Here is a 20015-nt window from a genome sequence, read left to right as displayed (position 1 = left end):
AAAGTGCAAATGTAGGAAACACTACAAGCAACACGTCCAACGCCAGATGATGCGGAGCCTTGACACGTGACCACACTCGCCGCCACCCTCGATGTCCGTCTGCTGAGGACAATGGACGCGTTGTCCTCGTCCCGGCGTCGTCCCATCTGTGTGATGTGCTTCCTGTAATTAGGTGATTATCTCAGCGTGTCGTGGCACCGGCTTACACAAACACCTCATAATGACGGTGATGCAACTCTCCTACTGTAAAATTAAGCAGCCTCATTATTTAACCTTTGCTAGAGTCTCCAGGCAGCTGGCAGGAACCCAGACCCCCCCCCCCCCCCCATGAGGAAACACTTCCTTTATTGGGTGGAAACCAATGAGCAGGTCCAGGATCATTTGGAAGGACCGTTTCCCCCCCTTCTCTCTCTCACTTACACACACACACACACACCACACACATACACGCCTACCAACCAGGTGTTTTATAGTCTGCTGATAGGGGCCAGGGGAACACCTAATCCCTGCACCTGCTCTCCATGACACCATGACCTCCAGCAGCTGCTCGCCTTCTGCACCTTTAGCCTTTATGACGCCCCTTTTATGCGTAGCTGCCTGGTATTTATAACAACTGTAGAGATACTGGAGGCTCTTTTCGATACACACATGCAGCACACGTACAGGTGAGTTACTGCTTTTTAGAAATGTTCCTTTTGTTTCATTCGATGAGCGTTTGACCCCAAAACCATGAGGTATAGGTGGTCACCGAGCACCCCCCCCCCGGTTCGGTCCAAACCCCACCAACAGCAAAGCTTTGAAAGCCAGCAAGCAAAGAAAAAAGACTACGGCAAAATTTAGAATTTTATTGGCATAAAATACACACACACATAAAAATGTAAAAACAGCACAATGTAAAAGTTCTTTCTGACATAATCTACAGGGGGAAAAGGGAAAGTTTGTTGGCCAGCTGGCCCCAGACCAGCTGAAAGTACAACGCAGAGCGCGGTAATAAAGGAAAAACCCCCGCGGCTCCTTGTAACAGTCCGGGCTACCTGCAGCTCCCACCTCCATCACACATCAATCAGCCGTCCCCATTTACACTTATTCCAGCCTCTCCTTCCTCCAGGTTCCATTGTCCTGCCCAGGACGGGAGAAGCAGGAGGTGAAGTGGAACAAATGAAAGAAAAAGGCAGAATTGCTGCCTGTGTGCAGGGGCGGAGGGCAGGAACCCGCGACCACTGTGTGAATGCAGGGGCGCCCACAGCAGCAGCAGCTCTCCTCCGGAACACAAGGCGGCTCGGAACCACTTGCTTTTCTTCCTCCGTTCGACGCAACGAGCCGCGCCTTCTGTCGGGGGGGGGCGATCGGACCGGCGCCAGACGTGCGCGGCCGGCGAGCGGGTGATGGCGGCGGGGGCCGCCTGGCCTGGCCTCACGCGCAGACGTGTCTCATGTGGAAGTTGACCACGTACTCCGCGTTGGTCCGCTGGACGGAGATGGCGAAGGGTTCGAAGGGGTGGAAGGTGAAGGCCACCAGGCGCCTGACCGCGTGGTTGACCGGCCGGCCCAAAAGGCCCGCCTGGATCTTAAACTTCAGCAGGCCGGAGTCGCGAGCATAGAACCTGTTTGGGGGGTGGGGAAGAGGAAGATTTATTCTATTAGTCTGTTACTGAGCTGGCAAACATCACAGTAGGTTAATAACATGGTAATAACCTGTGCGTTCCTCTATACCTGGCCCACCTTAAAGCCGTCCCCTACCTGATGGGATGGTCGCCGCAGGTCTTGGGCCGCTCCATCACAGACACCCACTTGTCGTCGTAGCTGAAGAGGGACAGGTCCAGGTACGGACTGCTGCTGTAGGACTGAGCGCTGATGGGCAGCTGACCCAGCAGCCGGCGCACGGCCTCTGTGTGCCCGCCGTACTTGGCATTCACGATGGTGTCTTTGAACCTGCAGGCCACGGACCACAGCTCAGCACCCTTCAAACCAAACCCCTTATAACACTGTTATTACCAACCGCTCCAGCGGGCGTGGCTACACTTGTGCACCAGCTTTCAGACGTCCGGTTACATTATCTTAAAACCTTGCACTCTTTCCTGTAACTATACATTATCCTGCATGAAGAGCGTCCAGTTCCACCATCTTAACCTCTCCTTTCCACCCAGATCAAGCCTGAAACACAACGTGTCCGCACCTCCTCTGGACCTGCCGGGCGTAGTTGTTGGAGGAGGCCGAGCAGGGGAACTGCACGGCCTGACTGTGCAGGGTGGCGTTTCTGAACAGGTCGCAGAAATTCTCAAACAGCTCCAGCAGCTGGTCCGAGGTGTTCTCAAAGACAGCCAGCACCTCCGTGGAGACCATGTTGTAGACGACGAAGAAGGACGGCTGCGACGGAAACTCCGTGTATCAGGAGAGAAGCAGACAATGTCCAGAATCAACATCCACTGTGTGTGGGTGTGTGTGTGCGTGTGTTTATATAGTGTTGTGGGCACCTGGGACGGATCGGTGACCCTCAGCGTGACAACGTCCTCACTGGTGTATTTGATGAAGAGGTGATGCTCGTCCAGGAGCTGCATCTTCCACATCCTCAACCTCCTCAGCTGATCAAAGAACTGAAAGAACCTGACAACAAAGCACAAAAGGCACAACGATGCGGTCAAAAGAGCAGAAAAACGCCGATGACCAACGAGCCGATCCTCCACTACAAAACAGAACGTTTCACAAATGAAAGGGGAGGTGTGCACGGAGGAGCCAGCACCATGAAGACAAGGGTAACCCTGGCAACCCCTATTGTGTGTTGTGTTGTGGGTGATTGATGAAAGGAAGCCTCGGGTCTCAGAAACGAAGAGTTAACCGGGCGGAGGACGAAATGGTCTCCAAAAGGCTTAAAGATGCAGATGACAGATTAGTCTCCTGCTTCAGGGGCGTCCGAGCTCAGAGGATTCTGAGTCTCTATAAAGGTCTGATGTGCATCAGCGGACTGGCTTTAACGAGCCGTGACCCCCAGGAGCCCAACGGAGGTCTGATACCCCGTTATCTGAGAGCTCAGAGCTGTGGGGTTCTGCTTCCACGTTGAAACCAGGAGATTCGTTTAACCTTTGAGGCCTAGAACGAACCTGCAGGCTGCTGTCTGTGACTTAACTCCGACTAGTTTGCCCGTACTTAGAAACCTCCTCTACCTCCTCTTGGCGGTGGCGCTGCCGTCCTGCTCGGCTCTTCTCCACAGGTACACCAGCAGCCTGTGCTTGAGCGAGTTGATGGTCTTGTCGGTGTACAGCCGGGGGAACCCAGACTGACTCTCAGCCTGAGCCTCGGTGTAAACGGCGGAGAGCGTCAGGAGGTCGTCCTCGTAACAGAAGCGCCCGATAGTCCTCACATCAAGAAACGTCCCCTCCGGAGTTATCTTCACCCAAAAGACAGAAATAAACAGGCACGATCAGCACCGGCTGGATGAGCGTTTGTCCTTTAAAAGACATTTTAAAAGCGTTTTGCAGATAAACGTGAAGCAGCATTGAAGGTGCTAACGGCTCCTCCCACCTGAAACACGTGTATGGTTTGTTGCTGGACGGAGAGGACGGCCAGGATATTCCTGTAGAGGTACAGGCCCTGGTTGTGGGACAGGATAATCTTGTCACACTTGAAGGACCTGGTGTCGCTCAGTCTGCCCGTGTGAAGGTCAATAATATGGAGCGAGTAATCTTCTAGTGGAGATCGGGGGTTCGGGGTGACCGATTCGTTGTTCCGATAAACCTGGGAGAGGTTGAAAGCAGCGAATCAGGACGTCAGTGAGCACAAACACAACTTCAGCCCGAGCTTTGCTGCCACCGTTACCTCGAAGAAGTAGGGCGGCGGCTCCTCCGGGACGTACACAGCCGACCCCACAATCACGTAACGGCAGTCATCTGTGAACAGGCTGCATTCCCGGTTGAGGTGTTCCCCGTTCGAGGCCACGTTCGTGACGTGGTGCAAGGAGAAAAAGCGCTCAAACAAGCGTCCGCGGATGTTGAGGGAACACTGGTCGTTGGCCGTCAGGAGTGTTTCCCCGTCCTGACCTCTCAGCAGGTCTTGAGCTGCCTGGCAGCCTTGATATTCATAAATCTGTAGGAGTAATATCAGGAGTCAAAGACAGGTTGGAGCGATCTATTTCAGCGTCTAAGGTTGACACAGTGTTTTACCTCCAGAGACGTCTGGTCGGCGGAGAAAGCAATAAAGCAGCGGCCGTCTGGGGAGAACTTCCTCAGAAAACATGGGGGTTTTTCCACATTGACCACGGTGAAGTTGGGGAAAAGGTTCTGGTGAAAGCAGCGGACTCTGTACCAGTGAGCCCCCGGCGGGCCTGAAGAGATTCTACGCCTCTCCAGGCGATGAACCACATTTTGATTGTCAATGTGTCTGGGCTTCAGCGTCAGCGTGTCCTCGTCCATCGCAGCGGTCAGAGGACACTCGGATGTCCTCCTCTGAAAGGTGTTGGACTGGTTTGGACACGGACAAACAGCTACATCACAGCTCAGGTTTGACCTATTTTTTCTTTTCAGAGCAAATGAGAACAAGGGGAAAAAATAGTTTTTAATCCAAGGATGGACTCTGGCTAAACCTGGGGGGTGTTGGGGGGTATCAGGTTCAGTGATTCGAGCTAATTGAGCTTCAAAGCTGCTTGTGCAACAGATTTAATCACAAGCACGTAGAGCAGATATTGGAATAATAAGGGCCGTTTAAAACACAACACGCACCGTTCGCTTCTCGCTGCACAGCCGCAAATTGTAGCCCCCCTTCGGAACCTGTTCCCGTTTAGCTGCTCGACCAGATCCGAGGACTCCCGAAGCGTTCTGCGTTACTCACTTGAGGCTTTTTAAAAGTATCGCTTCGCTATTGGGTCGATTTTTGCTTCCTCCGACTTCTGCCGATTGTGTTGACCAACAACAATTCACTTTTTTTTATCTGAGGCTGTTGACGCTGAAATGTACAGCTTGGTTGAACAGTTAAAAGAGTAAGTTTTTATTTACTTTTGATAGTAACTGTAACTGGAAATAAGAGTCCGAATGCGTTGGAGCAATAGTCGCGAGCCAAGCAGGGGCTCGGACGCGGAAACCGCAGAAGAAGAGCGAAGGTTCCGGTCGAGCCATGAAAAGTCTGAACAGCGCCAACACGTTTGTGAGGCCACGGGTGGAATTGCAGGCAGGGATCAGCTCATCCATTGTTTAATGTTTCAGTGATTCAGGTAAAGTGTAACTTTTTGAACAAAAGTTACTGAAGTGAAAGTGGATTGTACCTAGGTATAGGGAAAAGTGACTAATGAGTAAAAGCATCTTTTCTGATTATAGGTTATATTGTATGTATGCATAAGTCATGTTTAAATGCTGCCACAAGCTGTCTATTTACCATCTGTGCAGCACCTGGACTACACATAGATTTTTGGAGGGTTTAAAAAAAATCTATGTCAGGAACGTTCTGCTGAGGATCCATCGTGAACATTTCAGCTTTCAGCATTTTCCCTGAAATGACCTTCACAACACATTTGAATGTGTTTGATTTGTCGTGCTCTGGATTTGAGCTTAAAAAGGATTCGGCAAAGGGGAGAGCAGTGTGGGCTACAACCAGCCATCCAATCTAATTTTACAAGAAAAATATGTGCAGCAAATGTGTTTATTAATAGTACTTGAAACACTTGGAAAGGGGTTAAAAACGGTAGAAATAGATCGTCCACTAAACATACAAATGTGGAATAACCTGAATGCAGAATGTGGAATTCAGAAACTCTCAAACATGGTCAATAATAACTCAATACTTTTATTTCAAGAAATTGAGGGCAAATATAAACTGAAAAATATGGACGTTTTAGAATACTAAGTCTTTTAATGAAGACATTTGACTGGGAAACAGCTTTAACAGAAATAGGGAGAAAATAGGGGGGAGGGGGACCAAATTATTAACATATATTAAATCCTCTTAAAAGCTACTGATGAAGAACTGCTGCAAAAAAATGGAACAAAGATTTAGGGATAGATGGAAAAGCAAAATGGAAGGAAGGCCCATCACTAACATATCAATGAAAGTTTACATTAATATATGATCAAAATATATTACAAAATCTGACACCAACTCCTCTGAACTGTGTCTAAACTCCCTCATTTGTGCCTTTTGGCAATGTTAAAAAATCAGAAAGACTTGGGAGAATATTGGAAAATCACTGGCAACAAAACCAGTGTTGCATTATCACAAGTAAAAATAGGGTTTGATATCAAGATCTCGGCAAATTCTCTTTCCTGAAGGGAATTCTTAACACTAGAACGGTGCGGAGGCTCCGACTGTTTCACTTCGGAAGCATGTAAGGAAACAATGTCTGAGTGAGGAAACAAAGGGGTAAAAAACAAGAGGAAATTCATGCAGGTGCGGAGAATAATTCAGAACGGAAAACCTATTATTGATGCATCACAAGGACCCTTCTGATTTCTATTCTTATTTCCTCTCTTTGTTCTGTGTTTTACTTTAACATCAATAATATACAAACAATAATAATAATAATAATAATACACAATAATAACAACAGCAACAGCAATAATACGTATTATTATTATTATTATTATTATTATTATTATTATTATTATTATTATTATTATCATTATCATCATCATCATTATTATTATTGTTGTTATTATATTAATAGAAATAATTATTGCTGTTGCTATTGTTATTATTGTGTATTGCTTTTGAATAATTTTACAATTTGTGTAACTGTTATTTTTCATTACTCACCTGTTTTTCTCAGATCACTGTGACTATTTCTATTATCACCATTCTGGTGTGATACTAGAAAGTCTTGTAAAGCTATTTTTGTATGAATGAGTGTGTGTGTTTTTCTATATGATGTGTTATTACTTTTATTATTAACAGTTATTAAAAAAAATCCTCCGTCTCTAAGAGCAACGCCAACATGCAACCGACCGTCGATATTAACTCCTATTTTAAGAGCTGCATTTGTCTATAAGATTTAGATTTGCATTTCACATTTACATCAACTTGCACCCGTCCAGATGTGAGGAAAACCCTTGTTGCACGAACCTCCTCCCTCCCCTCTGAGTTTGGCCCCCTGCGGAGCTCCGTTCTCCCCTCCGACCCCACCGGCAGCTTCCGTTTGAAGCTGAACATAAAACCACTAAAATAGCCGCTAAAGGTCTGCGGTCCTGCACACGGTTTCTCCCCATTACTGCCCAGTCTCTCAATAACCGACGCTATGTTTTCTGACAGCCTGAATTCGGAGAACGCCTTTCATAATACAGAATAATACTCAGAAGTAACAAAAGCAACTTTGAGGCAAGTCGTTTGGGGAGAGTAGCAGCAGCAAACAATGAAATGTGATTATGTCGGTCTCAGCTGAAGGAATGAAAGAATGAAAGAAGCTCCTCGTGGCTGCTGCACCTCCAGTCAAACGCTCCACTTTGTTTAGCCTACCGGCACTTCGTTATATTGATTTATTTCTAACAACATGTAGCACAAATGAACCCCGTGTGACCTGTCCCCCCCCAAGATAATGGCACGTAATTAAATTATAATTATACCCTTTCTTACAAGGCATGTTATTACAAATTTAGAACAGCATTACAGACAGAACAAGATAAATCCTGGTGGAGCACTGGTCTTGGAAGGGTGGTAATGGTTCTTTGTGTAATTATCCCTGACCAAAGAGTCTGCTTTAAATGTTGTAATTTTCTATAAAAGCAGATATGCGCGTATAAAAGGCCGGCTTGAAAGGAAAATTGAAGAAATGACTGGATGGAAGGATGTGAAATTATCCACTTTAAAATCTAATGGCATTTTCCTTTTCAACTACGCCTGATTAAACTTGTGTTTCAGGACGTGCTGGACGTGTGTGGATTTGTCTCTGCTTAAACTTCGGCTGCTTGCCGAGGACTTTAAAATCCCTCTTTGTGGGTCTGAGTATTTTACATTGACAACAGCCTCCGTCGTTAGAGTTCCAACGAGTGTCTGTGTGGATTCTCAATCATCCAGGTCATCCAAGGTAGTTTTCTATGTCAACTGGACTGTGTTTCTTCTCTTGAAGACGTTTCACCTTCTATCCAGAAAGCTTCTTCAGTTCTGAACTCGCTGGGGACAGAGCTTGAAAATAGAGCCCCTGTGGACCATTAGCATGCTAATGATCTGAGTGGTCACCTGAGTGTCGTTGGCAGGGTCGTTGGTCGGGTCGTTCACCTAGTTTCTGTTGAGGCTTGGTGGTGAGGCTCCAGGTCTCCTGGAACGGTGTGAACGTTTGGTTTGTTGGTGGAAGGAGCGGAGGACTGCATTGTTGTGGGTGACAGGAAGTGCCTCAGCCCACCAACTCTGTTTAAGGACGGCTTTTCCAGTTTGACATGGATGGCTTCCTTGACACCGGCTCTCCTTTAGATGTAGGTGGACTAATGAATCCTGATCTGAAGCGGTGGCACGTCTGTGTTGTGCCATTCTTCTGTGGAGAGGTTGTTTGGTTTCCCCAATGTCCAGTTCCTCGCGTTCCTCCTGGCGCTGTACAGCATAAACAATTACTTTGTCTGGATCTTGTCCTTCGGGTGTACCGACCTCTGTCTGAGAGTGTTGCTGGGTTTGAACTGAACCGGTATGTCGTGTTTCTGGAGGGTCCTCCTGAACTTCTCAGAGACCCCGGCCAGATAGGGGATCGAGTTCCAGAGCGGCGGGCCTGAGACGTCCGACCACGAGACACGTACTAATGGAGCCTCTAAATGTACCCTTTTTTTAGGGTTTTATGTAGTGAACAGAAATATGTTGAAGAGCATTTGCATCAAAGGGCATCTGGATGAAAACACCTATAGAGGCGCCACTTTGTAAAGGTTATTAAAAGCGTGGCTCCTTTCAGCCATTTCTCTTGTCAGACAGTTGCAGTTGGCATTTAACGAGGGAAGCGTTCAACTTCTCGATCCCGTCTAATTTCAGGGAGCGGCAGAATATCTGAACGGTCTCTTTTCCGTCCGCACGAAGAATCGGCTTTTCTGGAGCCTCTAATGACCGCAGATCGTTTCTATAGAAATGACAGCATGACAAAGGCAGGCGAGCGGCTCCTTCTGTGCTGCAGAAGAGAATCTAACCAAGCAAATACATCTCAAAGGGAGGACCTTCACTATTTCTCTGTTTTTGTCCCACTTTATTTACTGCCAATGATTCTTTGAATGAGTTTTTTTGTTCTGAGCGTAACTGAACACTTCAGCTCATGTTCTTCAAGTGAGGTATTGTTTTAAATCTTTTATGCTGCGTGTGTGTGTGTGTGTGTGTGTGTGTGTGTGTGTGTGTGAGATAGACCATCAGAATCTGTCGCTCTGAATTCAAAGCATTTATGGATTTCTTTATTTCATAACTACAATAGAAATGCCGCATTACTTTTGATGCCGTCGTATTCTGACTGTGCTTTATGCTCTCTTTCTGTCGGTGTACGATAATGTAAAGGACTGCGCGCACGACATGTGGTCAGTGGTTGCTCGGTATCTGATTAAACATGCTTCCTGCCCCTGTAGCTTCGCCACAGCAGAATTCAGGGACACAATTATTTTGGCATTTCCCCCCCCCTCTCAAGCGAGCCTCAGAACTCAAAGGTACCACTTTGAAAGAGGTCACACAACTTGCTTCGCCACCTTTTCACATTCAGATTTCCACTCAAAGGCAAATGGCCTTGGTGGGGGACCACGCAGCATTACAGCGGCGCGTGGACGGCTCTGGCTGGAGCAGGCCTGTAATTTCTACCATTTGAAAGTGTGAGCTGAAAAGCAGAGTGATGGCCACTTTTGTGCTATTATTCCTCCGGCGGAGTGCTGGCAGAAGGAGAGAGCTATGTTTTAAGAACATGTCCGTCATTCACAGGCAGTAGTTGGAAGTAGTATTTGTAGAAGTAACTATCATGCTGTATTGTTAACTTTGAAAGGCAATTGCGGGTGAAAATGTAGAATTAGAATGATATACAGTAGCATCCTGCATAGGTCATCCTCCTTCTGCCTGATAGACCAGCGCAGGAAAATGTGCCAAGATGTGTAAGGCTTTTATAGAAATGTATTCTTAAATGTTAAGTACCAGCACAGACAACCAATTTGTACTTTGTTAAACTGCAGAACGGCTCCATTAGAATGCTTTTTTTACCATGTTCGCCATAATCCTCAATGTATTTTATTAAATTTGACATTGAATTAACAGCTATCCTAAGAAAATAAGACTAAATAATGAACTAAAAAAAGGCACTTGAAGAGCGCTGGCCTCCGCCAAACAGCTCAGATCTCCAAATATTGGGACTTACACCAGTAGTATAGTCTATATGTATGTATATATGTGTATATAAGCAGTATTAATACAAGGTTAGGTAATATAGTAGGCTGCCTTATGACCAAAGCCCTTGATCTTTGGAAGGCTAAAGGTCAAAATCCGTCCAGAGGCCGATGGAAGGTGAAAGAAATTGAAGGTGAAGCACATAACAGCAGGGTGTAATATAGCAGCAGGGAAGGTGGCCATGGAAGTGTCACAAACAAGAACCTGGCCGGGCGTATAGAAACATCTGTACTGAGCTTGGACTCCAGGATCAAAGCGGGGCTCACCTCTGAAGCTCGATGCTAAGATGCTGTGGGACTGGAACATGTGGCTGTAACCCTCAAGCTGGAGCAGGATCCCAGGAACAACCGCCGAAACTCTCAACATCCCAGGCCTCTGGGAGAGGACTTGGGTTTGAACCTGGGTGGAACAGACCACCCAGGTGAGGAGGGCGAGCAGAAAATAGGCATAACAAGTTTTATGTCTCATTGATTGTTCTGGCAAGTCCAGCCGAAGGGTTTGGCTGAGAACTTGGCGATGGTGTGATTTTGACAGCTGAAGTGCGACCGTTTTCCTGTCTTTGCCACAGGTACAAACATGCTCCTTACCCTTGCCTGGTAATTACTTTTTTGTTCTGGGGAGGGGGCGTTGCTGCTATAGCTCTAGGGCAGGGGTGCTCATTACGTCGATCGCGGAGGTAGCACCGGTCGATCGCGGAGGTAGCACCGGACGATCGCGGAGGTAGCACCGGTCGATCGCGGCGTGGCATTAAAAAATATCAGCCTATCATTTATCCCGTCACTTGATTGATAGAGGGGGGCGGGACCAAGTCAGAAGACAAAAACATATCACTTTCATACGTAATGGGAGGTGGACTTTTTTTTTCGCAATGTCATTTTCAAAGTGCGTTGAAGATTATTAAGTCCAAATACTGTTCCACCATGACTGATGAACATTTGGAAGTGTGCTTGAGGCTCTCAGCAGCTACTGTCCCTGTGCATCCCTGGCTGATTCAATTCAGAGCAAGTCATGAAAGTAAACTCAGGCAATTACAAAAAAAATGTTAATAGTTGATTATGATGTGTGTTTTGCAGGATTGGCTCATTCGGTTATGCAAGGTACGTCAACATACATTGTAAATACACAGTTCCAACTGGGCTCATAACCCACATCGTTCCCCCAGTTCTCCCAGTTCCTCTTGGGCCACTTTTCTGGTCCCAGTTTCCCCTCACTCCTCCTGGAGTACAAGGATATCTTCAACTTGTTAGAACCTTATATCTGCTGACATATGAAGTGGGGACTCATCCAGGGGTGCACGCTGCCTTTGCCCACATGTGCTCCCTCCCCGTGACCCTGAAAGGGATAAAGGGGTTCAGAAGACAGAACAGAAATAACATTATATGGCACATTTGTCACACGTTTCTTTTCCTTTATTAATCGTCCTGGCGAGTGTGGCCAGAGGCCTTTCCCTAAAGGAGAAGGGAGCGCGAGCTGCTGCTGGTGTGATGGCGTGAGTGTTACAGCTGAGGTGTGAGGGTTGGAGTGCGAAGCTCAGCCACAGGTAGCGACACGCTCCTTACTTACCTGTACTCCCCGAGTATTGGACATGTGACGCCGGCTTCCGCTCCACGATTCTGATCTGATTTCACCAGATATCAGTGGTGTCTCTTTACCTTCGCCCACTTTCACAGCATCTCGTCCACCAGACGAGATGCTACGTTGCTGCGTCTTCGAAACCATCACACACGCATACAACATAAATGACATCATACAAACAATACCTTCATTACACTTTATCCTCTCTTCTGGAGCTGTCTGCCTGTCTGTCTGTCTGTCTGTCTGTCTGTCTGTCTGTCTGTCTGTCTGTCTGTCTGTCTGTCTGTCTGTCTGTCTCTTGTTTTGGACTGTCCTTATTGTTAGCGAGTAAATTAGTTCTTAGTGAGTATTAACTAAAACCAGAGGTGGTTATCTGATCAGAACAGGTCAGATGGAACAAAGACCTCTTGTTTACCTCAGGCCACCTGCACTGGCTGCTGCAAATGAGCTCCAAAGGTCTGTGCGTGCACGTTCGTGGCTGCAGGTGGATGCTTCGCGGGAGGCTGCAGTGTGTCTGGGATGGAGCATGTGACTGCACTGCATGCTCAAATAGGTATATTTAGTTATACACATATGTATAAAAGTGTGTGTGTGTGTGTGCGCGTGCGTGTGTGTGTGTGTGTGTGTGTGTGACAGATGTGCCTTCACAGAGAACACAATGAATTACTTATAGGTGGGTAAGGCAAACACGGCTGCAGTGGTTGCTGGTTTACTCAACAGTGATAGAACCATCTGCTGAGGTGGCTCTGCCTTCCCCGCTGCTCTTTATGGACGTGTAACCAGACACCTGTCGTCCAGAGTCGGTTCTGATTAAATATGTGATTAAAGCGTCCGTGTGGATCTGTTCAGAACTGCACATGTGCGTAAAACATCATGAAAGCCATTAGAATCTATAGAAAAAAACGGCCGCAACGAAATTCACAAAAAACGACGAGCGAATAAAACCGTGTGAAAATGTTCTCCGGGGCGGTTCTGTGGTCCAGTTGGTGCTGGCGTTGAGTGTCGAGACACCGGACCTCCTTTTGTGTGAAGGTTTTGGACCTGCTCATTATATAACTTGCTAAAGTGGTCATGACCCCACCCTGAAATACCACCAGACACATTGGAATCACACAGTTCTGGGAGGTGTGTGTGTGTGTGTGTGTGTGTGTGTGCGCGTGTGTGTGTGTATGTGTGTGTGTGTGGGGGGTTCAGTTCTGCAGCCTATTCTTGACTTTTACCTTCTTTTGTTTTACGAGGATGACAAACCCCAACATTATTTTTTTGGAGGACTTTTCATACTCATATATTGAGATGAACTCATTTGTAGCCTCGCCTAAAGAACACACACACACACACACACACACACACACACACACACACACACACACACACACACACACACACAGTTGCCTCACAGCAAAAAGCTCCTCTGTGCTCGCTCTTGCCCTATGTATAGGGTACAGAGCTGATTAGAGGACAGATTAAATACTCTGTAGGTTTATCTACATCACACACTCCGTATCTCTACGGTGGCTCGGACGGACTCTGAGTCGGTGGTTCAGGCCCAGACGTCGCTGATACCTGCCGGAGCTCAGTGACTACACATGTATTATTAATCTTTACTGCCAATTTTCCTCATCTCAATCACCTGACGAGCAGGTATCTTGCTGATTTTATCACACTGCAACTGTGCTTGGAAACGTGCGCACTGTCAACCCTCCTCCAGTCTGGGTAGTAAGATTTGACAGTATTGAATTATGTATTTTTTGTTTTGCTTTCATTTTTAAAAGTGTCCTTATGATACATTTGATCAGGTGCGCTCGCTATTGCTACCGTGTATGTATATATATGAACTATATTAAAGCTGTATCATCAGTCTGACTGTATCTCCGTTTTTAATTTGGTCCTCTTCTACTGTTAGTAACGAGCAGAAGGTCTTCAAGTAGAAAAATTATCTGCCCATCTTCAATATGAGGCAACAACGTCGATATACCCGTCAACGTCTCCTATACTGTTGTTGTGGGGGTGGGGGGTGGTGGTGACGTCAAAGCCCATCAAGTAAACGCGCGCTGATTGGCTGGTGGGAGGCTTTTTAACGGCGCGTGCAGCAGCGAAGCCCAGGCTCACTCTCTCCATCCAGCGCGCGGCACCAGGAGCGGCAGGAGCGGCGGGAGCGGCAGGAGCGGCGGCGCTGAGGCGGCGGAGCGACGCGCACAGGTAGAATCTCCTTCACCGCCGGAATATGAGCGCGTTTATTGGCGCGGGAGTGGGAGAACGTTCAGGGGAAAGAGCCCTGACCCAAAGGTCACAGTTAACCTCAATGTTACTGCGAGGCTCTCCTCTTTTAGAAGCACTATTTTCTGTCTCTGCAGCCCTGATTACGGCGATGATGATGATGATGGTGGCGGTGATGAAGAAGCGCCGGCTAACGTGTCACCATATCAACGGGTAGGCGACTTAAACATTTTTAGCAGTGTTGCAGCACTTTCCCCCCGAAACAAACTAAGAGAAAGAGGAGAAAGAAGGATAGATGGAGAGGATCCCCGCTCCAGTCTTAAGTGCCCGCATTGATCCGAAGGCGCTCCCCCTTATTAGCACTAATTGATTCTTAACTGGATTGGAAATCAAGTAGTGGAGCCCCGGGGCCCCTACAGTCAGAGTGGCTCCCAGAGAATTATCTACAATGATGAAACCTCTGATTGAATCAATACCTCATGTACTCTGCGTGCGTGCGTGCGTGTGTGCGTGTGTGTGTGTGTGTGTGTTGTGTGGTCATTTAAAGCTAAAGTGTGACGCTGCTGTTGGAACAAATGCAGTTGGCCTCTGTGACTTGGGGGTCTCGTTGAACCTCCTCATTTGATTTCATTTGGAAAAAAGTCAATTCTAAAAAATGTTTTATCAATTAACGCTTAAAGAGAGAGAATTAGGATAAATGCCCCCCCCCCCTCTATATATACTGTATAATAGATACATATATATATATATATGTATAGGTGTGTTTGTGTGTATATATATTTTAATTGTTAACACTAATCACTATGTGAGTAAAATTTATTGTAATAGAAGTGTTGAATAAAGTCCGTCGCCTTTGCCTGAAGCAATTAAAATGCTAATTAAATGAGCTAACGGAGGACTGGGGTCATGCCAGGGGGGTCACTGCAGAGCAGGGGCCGCTGATCCTGCAGCAGGTAGGAGGCAACAACTGGGAGGGTGAGAGGGTGGTTTTCAGGTGGATGTTGGGATTCCTTTTCTACAGAATCGTCCCTGAGTCTGGTACAGTTTTAGAGATCCGACGGGGAACCGCGGGGACACCTGACACGAGACGGAGACAAACACTTTCCCTCTTTGATCCTAAATTAAAGGCGTCTCCAGGGCGGCGGTGAAGGGAGCCTCCTCCTGGGGTGTCAAAACGAGACCTCCACTTCACCCCCCTGCCCCAATTTACACAAATGGATCGGGGGAGGGCGGGGGTGCAATCTGAAGCTCACACATGGAAACATGCATACGCCCACGCGCACACGCACACACACCAAATGGTGCGATACTGTCTGCACAATCTGTAGCCATGAGAGACTCCGCTGCTAACAGGTGTTCAAACAGGCGGCTGGTACAGTCGTCCAATTATTGCAATTAGATGCTGCCTGGTTACCACGTTATAATGTGTGACTGCTGCAGAGGTGGGCGGGTTGGGGAGGGGGTGGGTGTGTGTGTGTGTGTGTGTGTGTGTGTGGGGGGGGGTATACCAATGGTAAAGGCTAATGGTAGGTTGGTGGTAAAACCCGTATGTGTGTAAATGTATTTATTTCTTTTGTGTCATTTCGTTTACATTAACTTAAAATATAGTCAGCAGGCGTGTGTGTGTGTGGGTGTGTGTGCCTGTGTGTGTGTGCTGGGCATCCGCTTCCATCGCCATCGACTCATTACTTGTGATTAACTTGCTGATTATTTGAGGGTCCAAACGATGTCGGCTCCATCTACGGCTCCTCGGTACTCGCGGTTCCGTTGGACGCGTGCGGAAAAACAGCACGAAGAGACGGCGTCCTCCTTCAGTCGCTAGCATCCTTCGCGGGGGAAAGAACAGCCTGGTCCTCTGGCGGGGGCCGCCCAGGGAGGTGTGTCTGTGCTGTTCACCTTCAGCTGCCCCCTGCTATATGCTCAGCAGGGGGCCTCTCTGGGTGTGTGTGAGAGGCTGGCTTCAGCTTCAACCTACACACACGGCGGCGTAGCGATCACACCACCGTAGATCCTCTCTACGCGTCCCCGGGGACAGGTAGGACCAGCACAGTGGACAGAGGGGGGGTTGGGGGGGGGTCCAATCAAAGTGGAGGAACTGGAAGACTCTGTTCTGAAGGGTGAAACCTTGATGTGATGAGTGAGTGAGCTGTCAGGCCCCGTCAGAACAGCAATATTCATATAAGACACACAAATAACAGGGTGTCAAAGACCGGCATCTGAGTTCTGAGTCGTCTGCCTGTCACTCTGTGTGCACGCGCGCACGTGCGTGCGTGTGCGTGCGTGTGTGTGTGTGGGGGGGCGTGTGTAATCAGCAGTAGGTGTTTGTGGCAGCTGGCAGCCTTGTTTGAACAGCAATCACAATCAGCAGCAAACGCAGCCGCGCATGCGTGTGTGTGTGTGTGTGTGTGGTGTGTGTGTGTGTGTGTGGGGGGGGGGGGGCGTGCACGGTTGTGACAGTGACCTCCTGTCCCTCTGCCGTGGCTGATGATAAAGAATCAGTCACGCAGCGTCACACCTCCTTTCATAGCGACTGCGTCGCTGAAGAAGCTTTGATGTTTGTCTCCGGTCACCCGTGTTTCCTGTCTGTCGCCACGGTTACGACGGTACAGCGGGCATCATCCTCTGAAGACCAGTGTCTCCAGTACGAAGAGACTGGTTTGCTGTCCGACTGTGTCCTCATCTCCATGTGTTAAACAGCCCTTCACAGGGTCAACGACAGCATATTTGCCCTTTGACCCCCTCTCGTGTTGTAAAAGTCAGATTATCGGCGTGGAAACTTTTCCACTAATCCAGTAAAGGTTTCAACTGCTCCTCGCCTGGATTTAACCAGGATCCAGGAGCTCTTCGGGGGTGTGTGTGCGTGTGTGTGTGTGTGTGTGTGGGGGGGGGGGGGGCAGCGTCGGGCGGCGCCGCAGACGTGAGAGCGTGTCAGCCGTGGCGCCTGTTTGGAGCCCGCGGCGGCACGTTTGTGAGGGCCGATGTGTCCTCCTGTCTTTGCTCTTGACGCAACACGTCCGTGCGCGCACCTGCGGCTGCAGCGTGCACGTGTGACAGGCTGCCGGCCGTTTTTCTCGCCGTGCGCGAGAGCGTTCTGTTGAGCACGTCGATCACGGCCTGTGGTCTCCAAGTGCGTGTGTGTGTGTGTCCTTGTGTGCGTCCTGATGTATGCATGTACATAATCCAAGGCCTTTCAGCCGCACAACATGGATCCATCCCATAGCCTGGTCGCCATGGCGACGAGGGCACTTATCACAGAGGGTCCCAGCAAATCAAACAGGTGTGCATCTTTATGATGTCTGTCCTCAGCAACTGTTGCTAGGATCCTTTGTGGAACACAACACGTCCCCAGCAACAGAACCCAGCAGGTGATCAGAAACAGTCTGACTGTGGCGTCCCAGGCTGGACTGGACCTGGTCCTGACTGGACCTGGGCCTGACTGGACCCACGTCCAACTGGACCTGGGCCTGACTGGAGCTTTCTTGTCTTGTTGCTCAGTAGTTGGTAAGGTATAGATCTGATGTTTGGGCCACAACAGGGCTGATTAGTAGATGGTCTGAGCTGGTCTAAAATAGTCTGAGATGATCTGCGATGGTCTGAGGTGGTCTGAGATGATCTGAGATGGTCTAAAATAGTCTGAGATGGTCTAAAATGGTCTGAGGTGGTCTAAAATGGTCTAAAATAGTCTGAGATGGTCTGAGATGATCTGAGGTCCCTAAAAAGTTCAAGATTTGACTAAAAAACATTCAAATTACAGGTGAATAAAAAACACCAAATGGTCAAAGTGAGGCGTTAATTGATGAGGCCTGAGGCAACACACGTTTCCCGTTTAGTGAATTTAATGTAAGAAATTCATTTAGGAACAATTTTAAACAGCTGTAAAGAGATGCTATCGAGGGTAATTGTCTTCCTCGTTGACCCGTAGCAACGAGGCCCCGGCGCCACCTCCACCGCGGCAACGTTGATTTGTTGAGGTGAAATTAATGACAATAGAAATTATTTCCACTATTGCAACGTTTGCTGGAGGCCAGAGGATAAAGAAATGAGTTCGGTCCCGGAATGAATGATGAACACACACACACACACACACACACACACACACACACACACACACACACACCTCAGACATAAACGACCCTCACCGCAGCACATATACATCATCATCTGTTGCAGTGACATTGATAATCACACAGCCGTCTGTTCAGTGTCATGGCAGATTGGCCGTGTGTGTGTGTGTGTGTGTGTGTGTGTGTGTGTGTGTGTGTGTGTGTGTGTGTGTGTCTGGTTCACCCCCCACATCATTCTCTACACATGCAGTGACAGTCTCATGGTTTTTTTGTACATCAGTCAGAATAACACTGGTCTGCCAGGACATCCACGCCCCCCCACCCCCCCCCCCCCCACACACACACACACAACACACACACACACCACACACACACACACACGCAGTATATACATAACGTTCAGTGCTTGGTGGAGGCTTTAAAAGCAGCCGTGTCCCTGTGAAGCCCTCCTGACTTCATGTCCTGTCCGACTCTGCAGGCTAATTGAAGTCAACCACGGAGCTGAGAGCTAATGATCAGCCTGCGGGGGCCCGTGGGGGCCCCCTCCTCCCTGTCCCCGCAGAGAGGAAGAGCAGAAAGGAATTAGGCAAAAATGGTTTAATGATGAAGGTCTGAGTGGAGACGGACAGCAGGTGTGTGTGTGTGTGTGTGGGGGGGGGGGGGGGGGGGGTTATATAAACGAGCGCTGTGGAGCAGGAAGTGGCCTCGTCCACCTCGGCTCCTCCTGGGGCCATTATCTCTCCTCCACGTTCCAAATCCACCAGCAGAGAATCGATGGAGCAGGTGAAGCAGGAAGGAGACAGGAAGTGTGGATGAGGACGAGGGGGGGGGGACGTTCACCTCACACTCTGGTCTGGACTGGGCAATAATTTGTTATTGGACTTATTCCTTCGTGTTCCTCTGAGCCAGCACACAGGTGTGACCCTCATGTCCCCAGAGGTTAGGCTAATTCCAACGTGTGGTTAGAAAGGGGGCGTGTCCTCAGGTGGACCTGACCGCCCGGTGACCACGGCCGTCAAGCCTAACCATGAGCAACCGTTAGAGGACGGACGGACGGACGGACGGCTGGACGCTTTATTTAGCCTGACAGCACGGCGGATGTCCACTGTGTCTTCCTGTCCACTGTGTCCACCCTGGTGTTTACTGGTTTTTTACTATAACAATAAAAATCTCAGACCCTTTCTTTTAGACTGTAGTTTTAAGGGGTTAAAATCAATTCATTCTTAAGTAGTTTCAATTATTTTGAGTTGTTCGTGTTTTTAAACCTTTTAAAAACAGATAAAGAGCATCTGTGTTGGGAGCAGCTACAGTATTTAACTGCACTTGTGGGGACTAATCTCATATAGAGCGAAGATTCGTATGGAACCATATTAGTTCAAAGCATCTCTGAGTTTTGAATTCTTTTCCTTTATGTCTTTCTTTAAACCCTCTTATCTCTTCTGTCCCTTTAGGTCCAGCGGCGTCCTGCTCGGTGGCTCCACAAACGCCGTTTATCTACATCTAGAACGTGACTTTAATTCGCTCTGGAAATGGTGTTTTTTTGTGTTTTATGAGCTCTTTTATCCCAGCAGTAACGTGGCAGCGCCCACTGACCCGGCTCCTCATTTTATCTGTCTCCAAATGTCAATGCGTGCACGTGCACGTGCACGTGCGTGTGTGTCCACAGACATATGAATTCCAGGAAGCCGTAATGACAGAAGTGACTGTGTTTTTTGGACATTTACATGTTTTGTGTGTGTGTGTGTGTGTGTGTGTGTGTGTGCGTGTTGGGGGGGGCCAGGGTGTCCGGGCTCTGTTTACCTGCCATTACAGCAGCCAGGGTGTCAACAGGAAATGAGATAAATCAGAGTCTCCGTGGGTG

At 48.2% G+C, this 20015-nt stretch overlaps 1 protein-coding gene across 3 annotated transcripts; it reads right to left on the bottom strand.

Moving 5' to 3' along the window:
* Positions 1-827: 827 nt before the first annotated feature.
* On the bottom strand, positions 828-5068 carry det1 (DET1 partner of COP1 E3 ubiquitin ligase). 3 transcript variants are annotated; one of them, XM_057052355.1, is made up of 9 exons: positions 4712-5068; positions 4157-4508; positions 3813-4079; positions 3519-3731; positions 3161-3384; positions 2474-2603; positions 2176-2366; positions 1740-1931; positions 828-1603 (listed from the first exon to the last, which is right to left on the bottom strand). In XM_057052355.1, the coding sequence occupies exons 2-9, from the start codon at positions 4403-4405 to the stop codon at positions 1414-1416; spliced, it is 1656 nt and encodes a 551-aa protein (XP_056908335.1). In that variant the 5' UTR covers positions 4406-4508; positions 4712-5068; the 3' UTR covers positions 828-1413. The 3 variants fall into 3 exon arrangements, with proteins under 3 accessions (XP_056908335.1, XP_056908337.1, XP_056908338.1); XM_057052357.1 differs by having other exon boundaries at positions 4821-5068; XM_057052358.1 differs by having other exon boundaries at positions 4985-5049.
* Positions 5069-20015: the final 14947 nt, after the last annotated feature.

Source organism: Takifugu flavidus, chromosome 13 (assembly GCF_003711565.1).
Source record: "Takifugu flavidus isolate HTHZ2018 chromosome 13, ASM371156v2, whole genome shotgun sequence".
In the NCBI taxonomy this organism is placed as follows: Eukaryota; Metazoa; Chordata; class Actinopteri; order Tetraodontiformes; family Tetraodontidae; genus Takifugu; species Takifugu flavidus.
This window is presented reverse-complemented; position numbering and strand designations above follow the sequence as displayed.

Bases quoted from the DNA above. Each gene is read 5' to 3' on its own strand.
- det1 (XM_057052355.1), bottom strand. From the start codon at position 4,405: ATGGACGAGGACACGCTGACGCTGAAGCCCAGACACATTGACAATCAA. The intron at 3,732-3,812 runs GTAACGGTGGCA...AACCTCTCCCAG, and splicing joins CGCCGCCCTACTTCTTCGAG to GTTTATCGGAACAACGAATC. The intron at 3,385-3,518 runs GTGGGAGGAGCC...TTTTGGGTGAAG, and splicing joins AAACCATACACGTGTTTCAG to ATAACTCCGGAGGGGACGTT.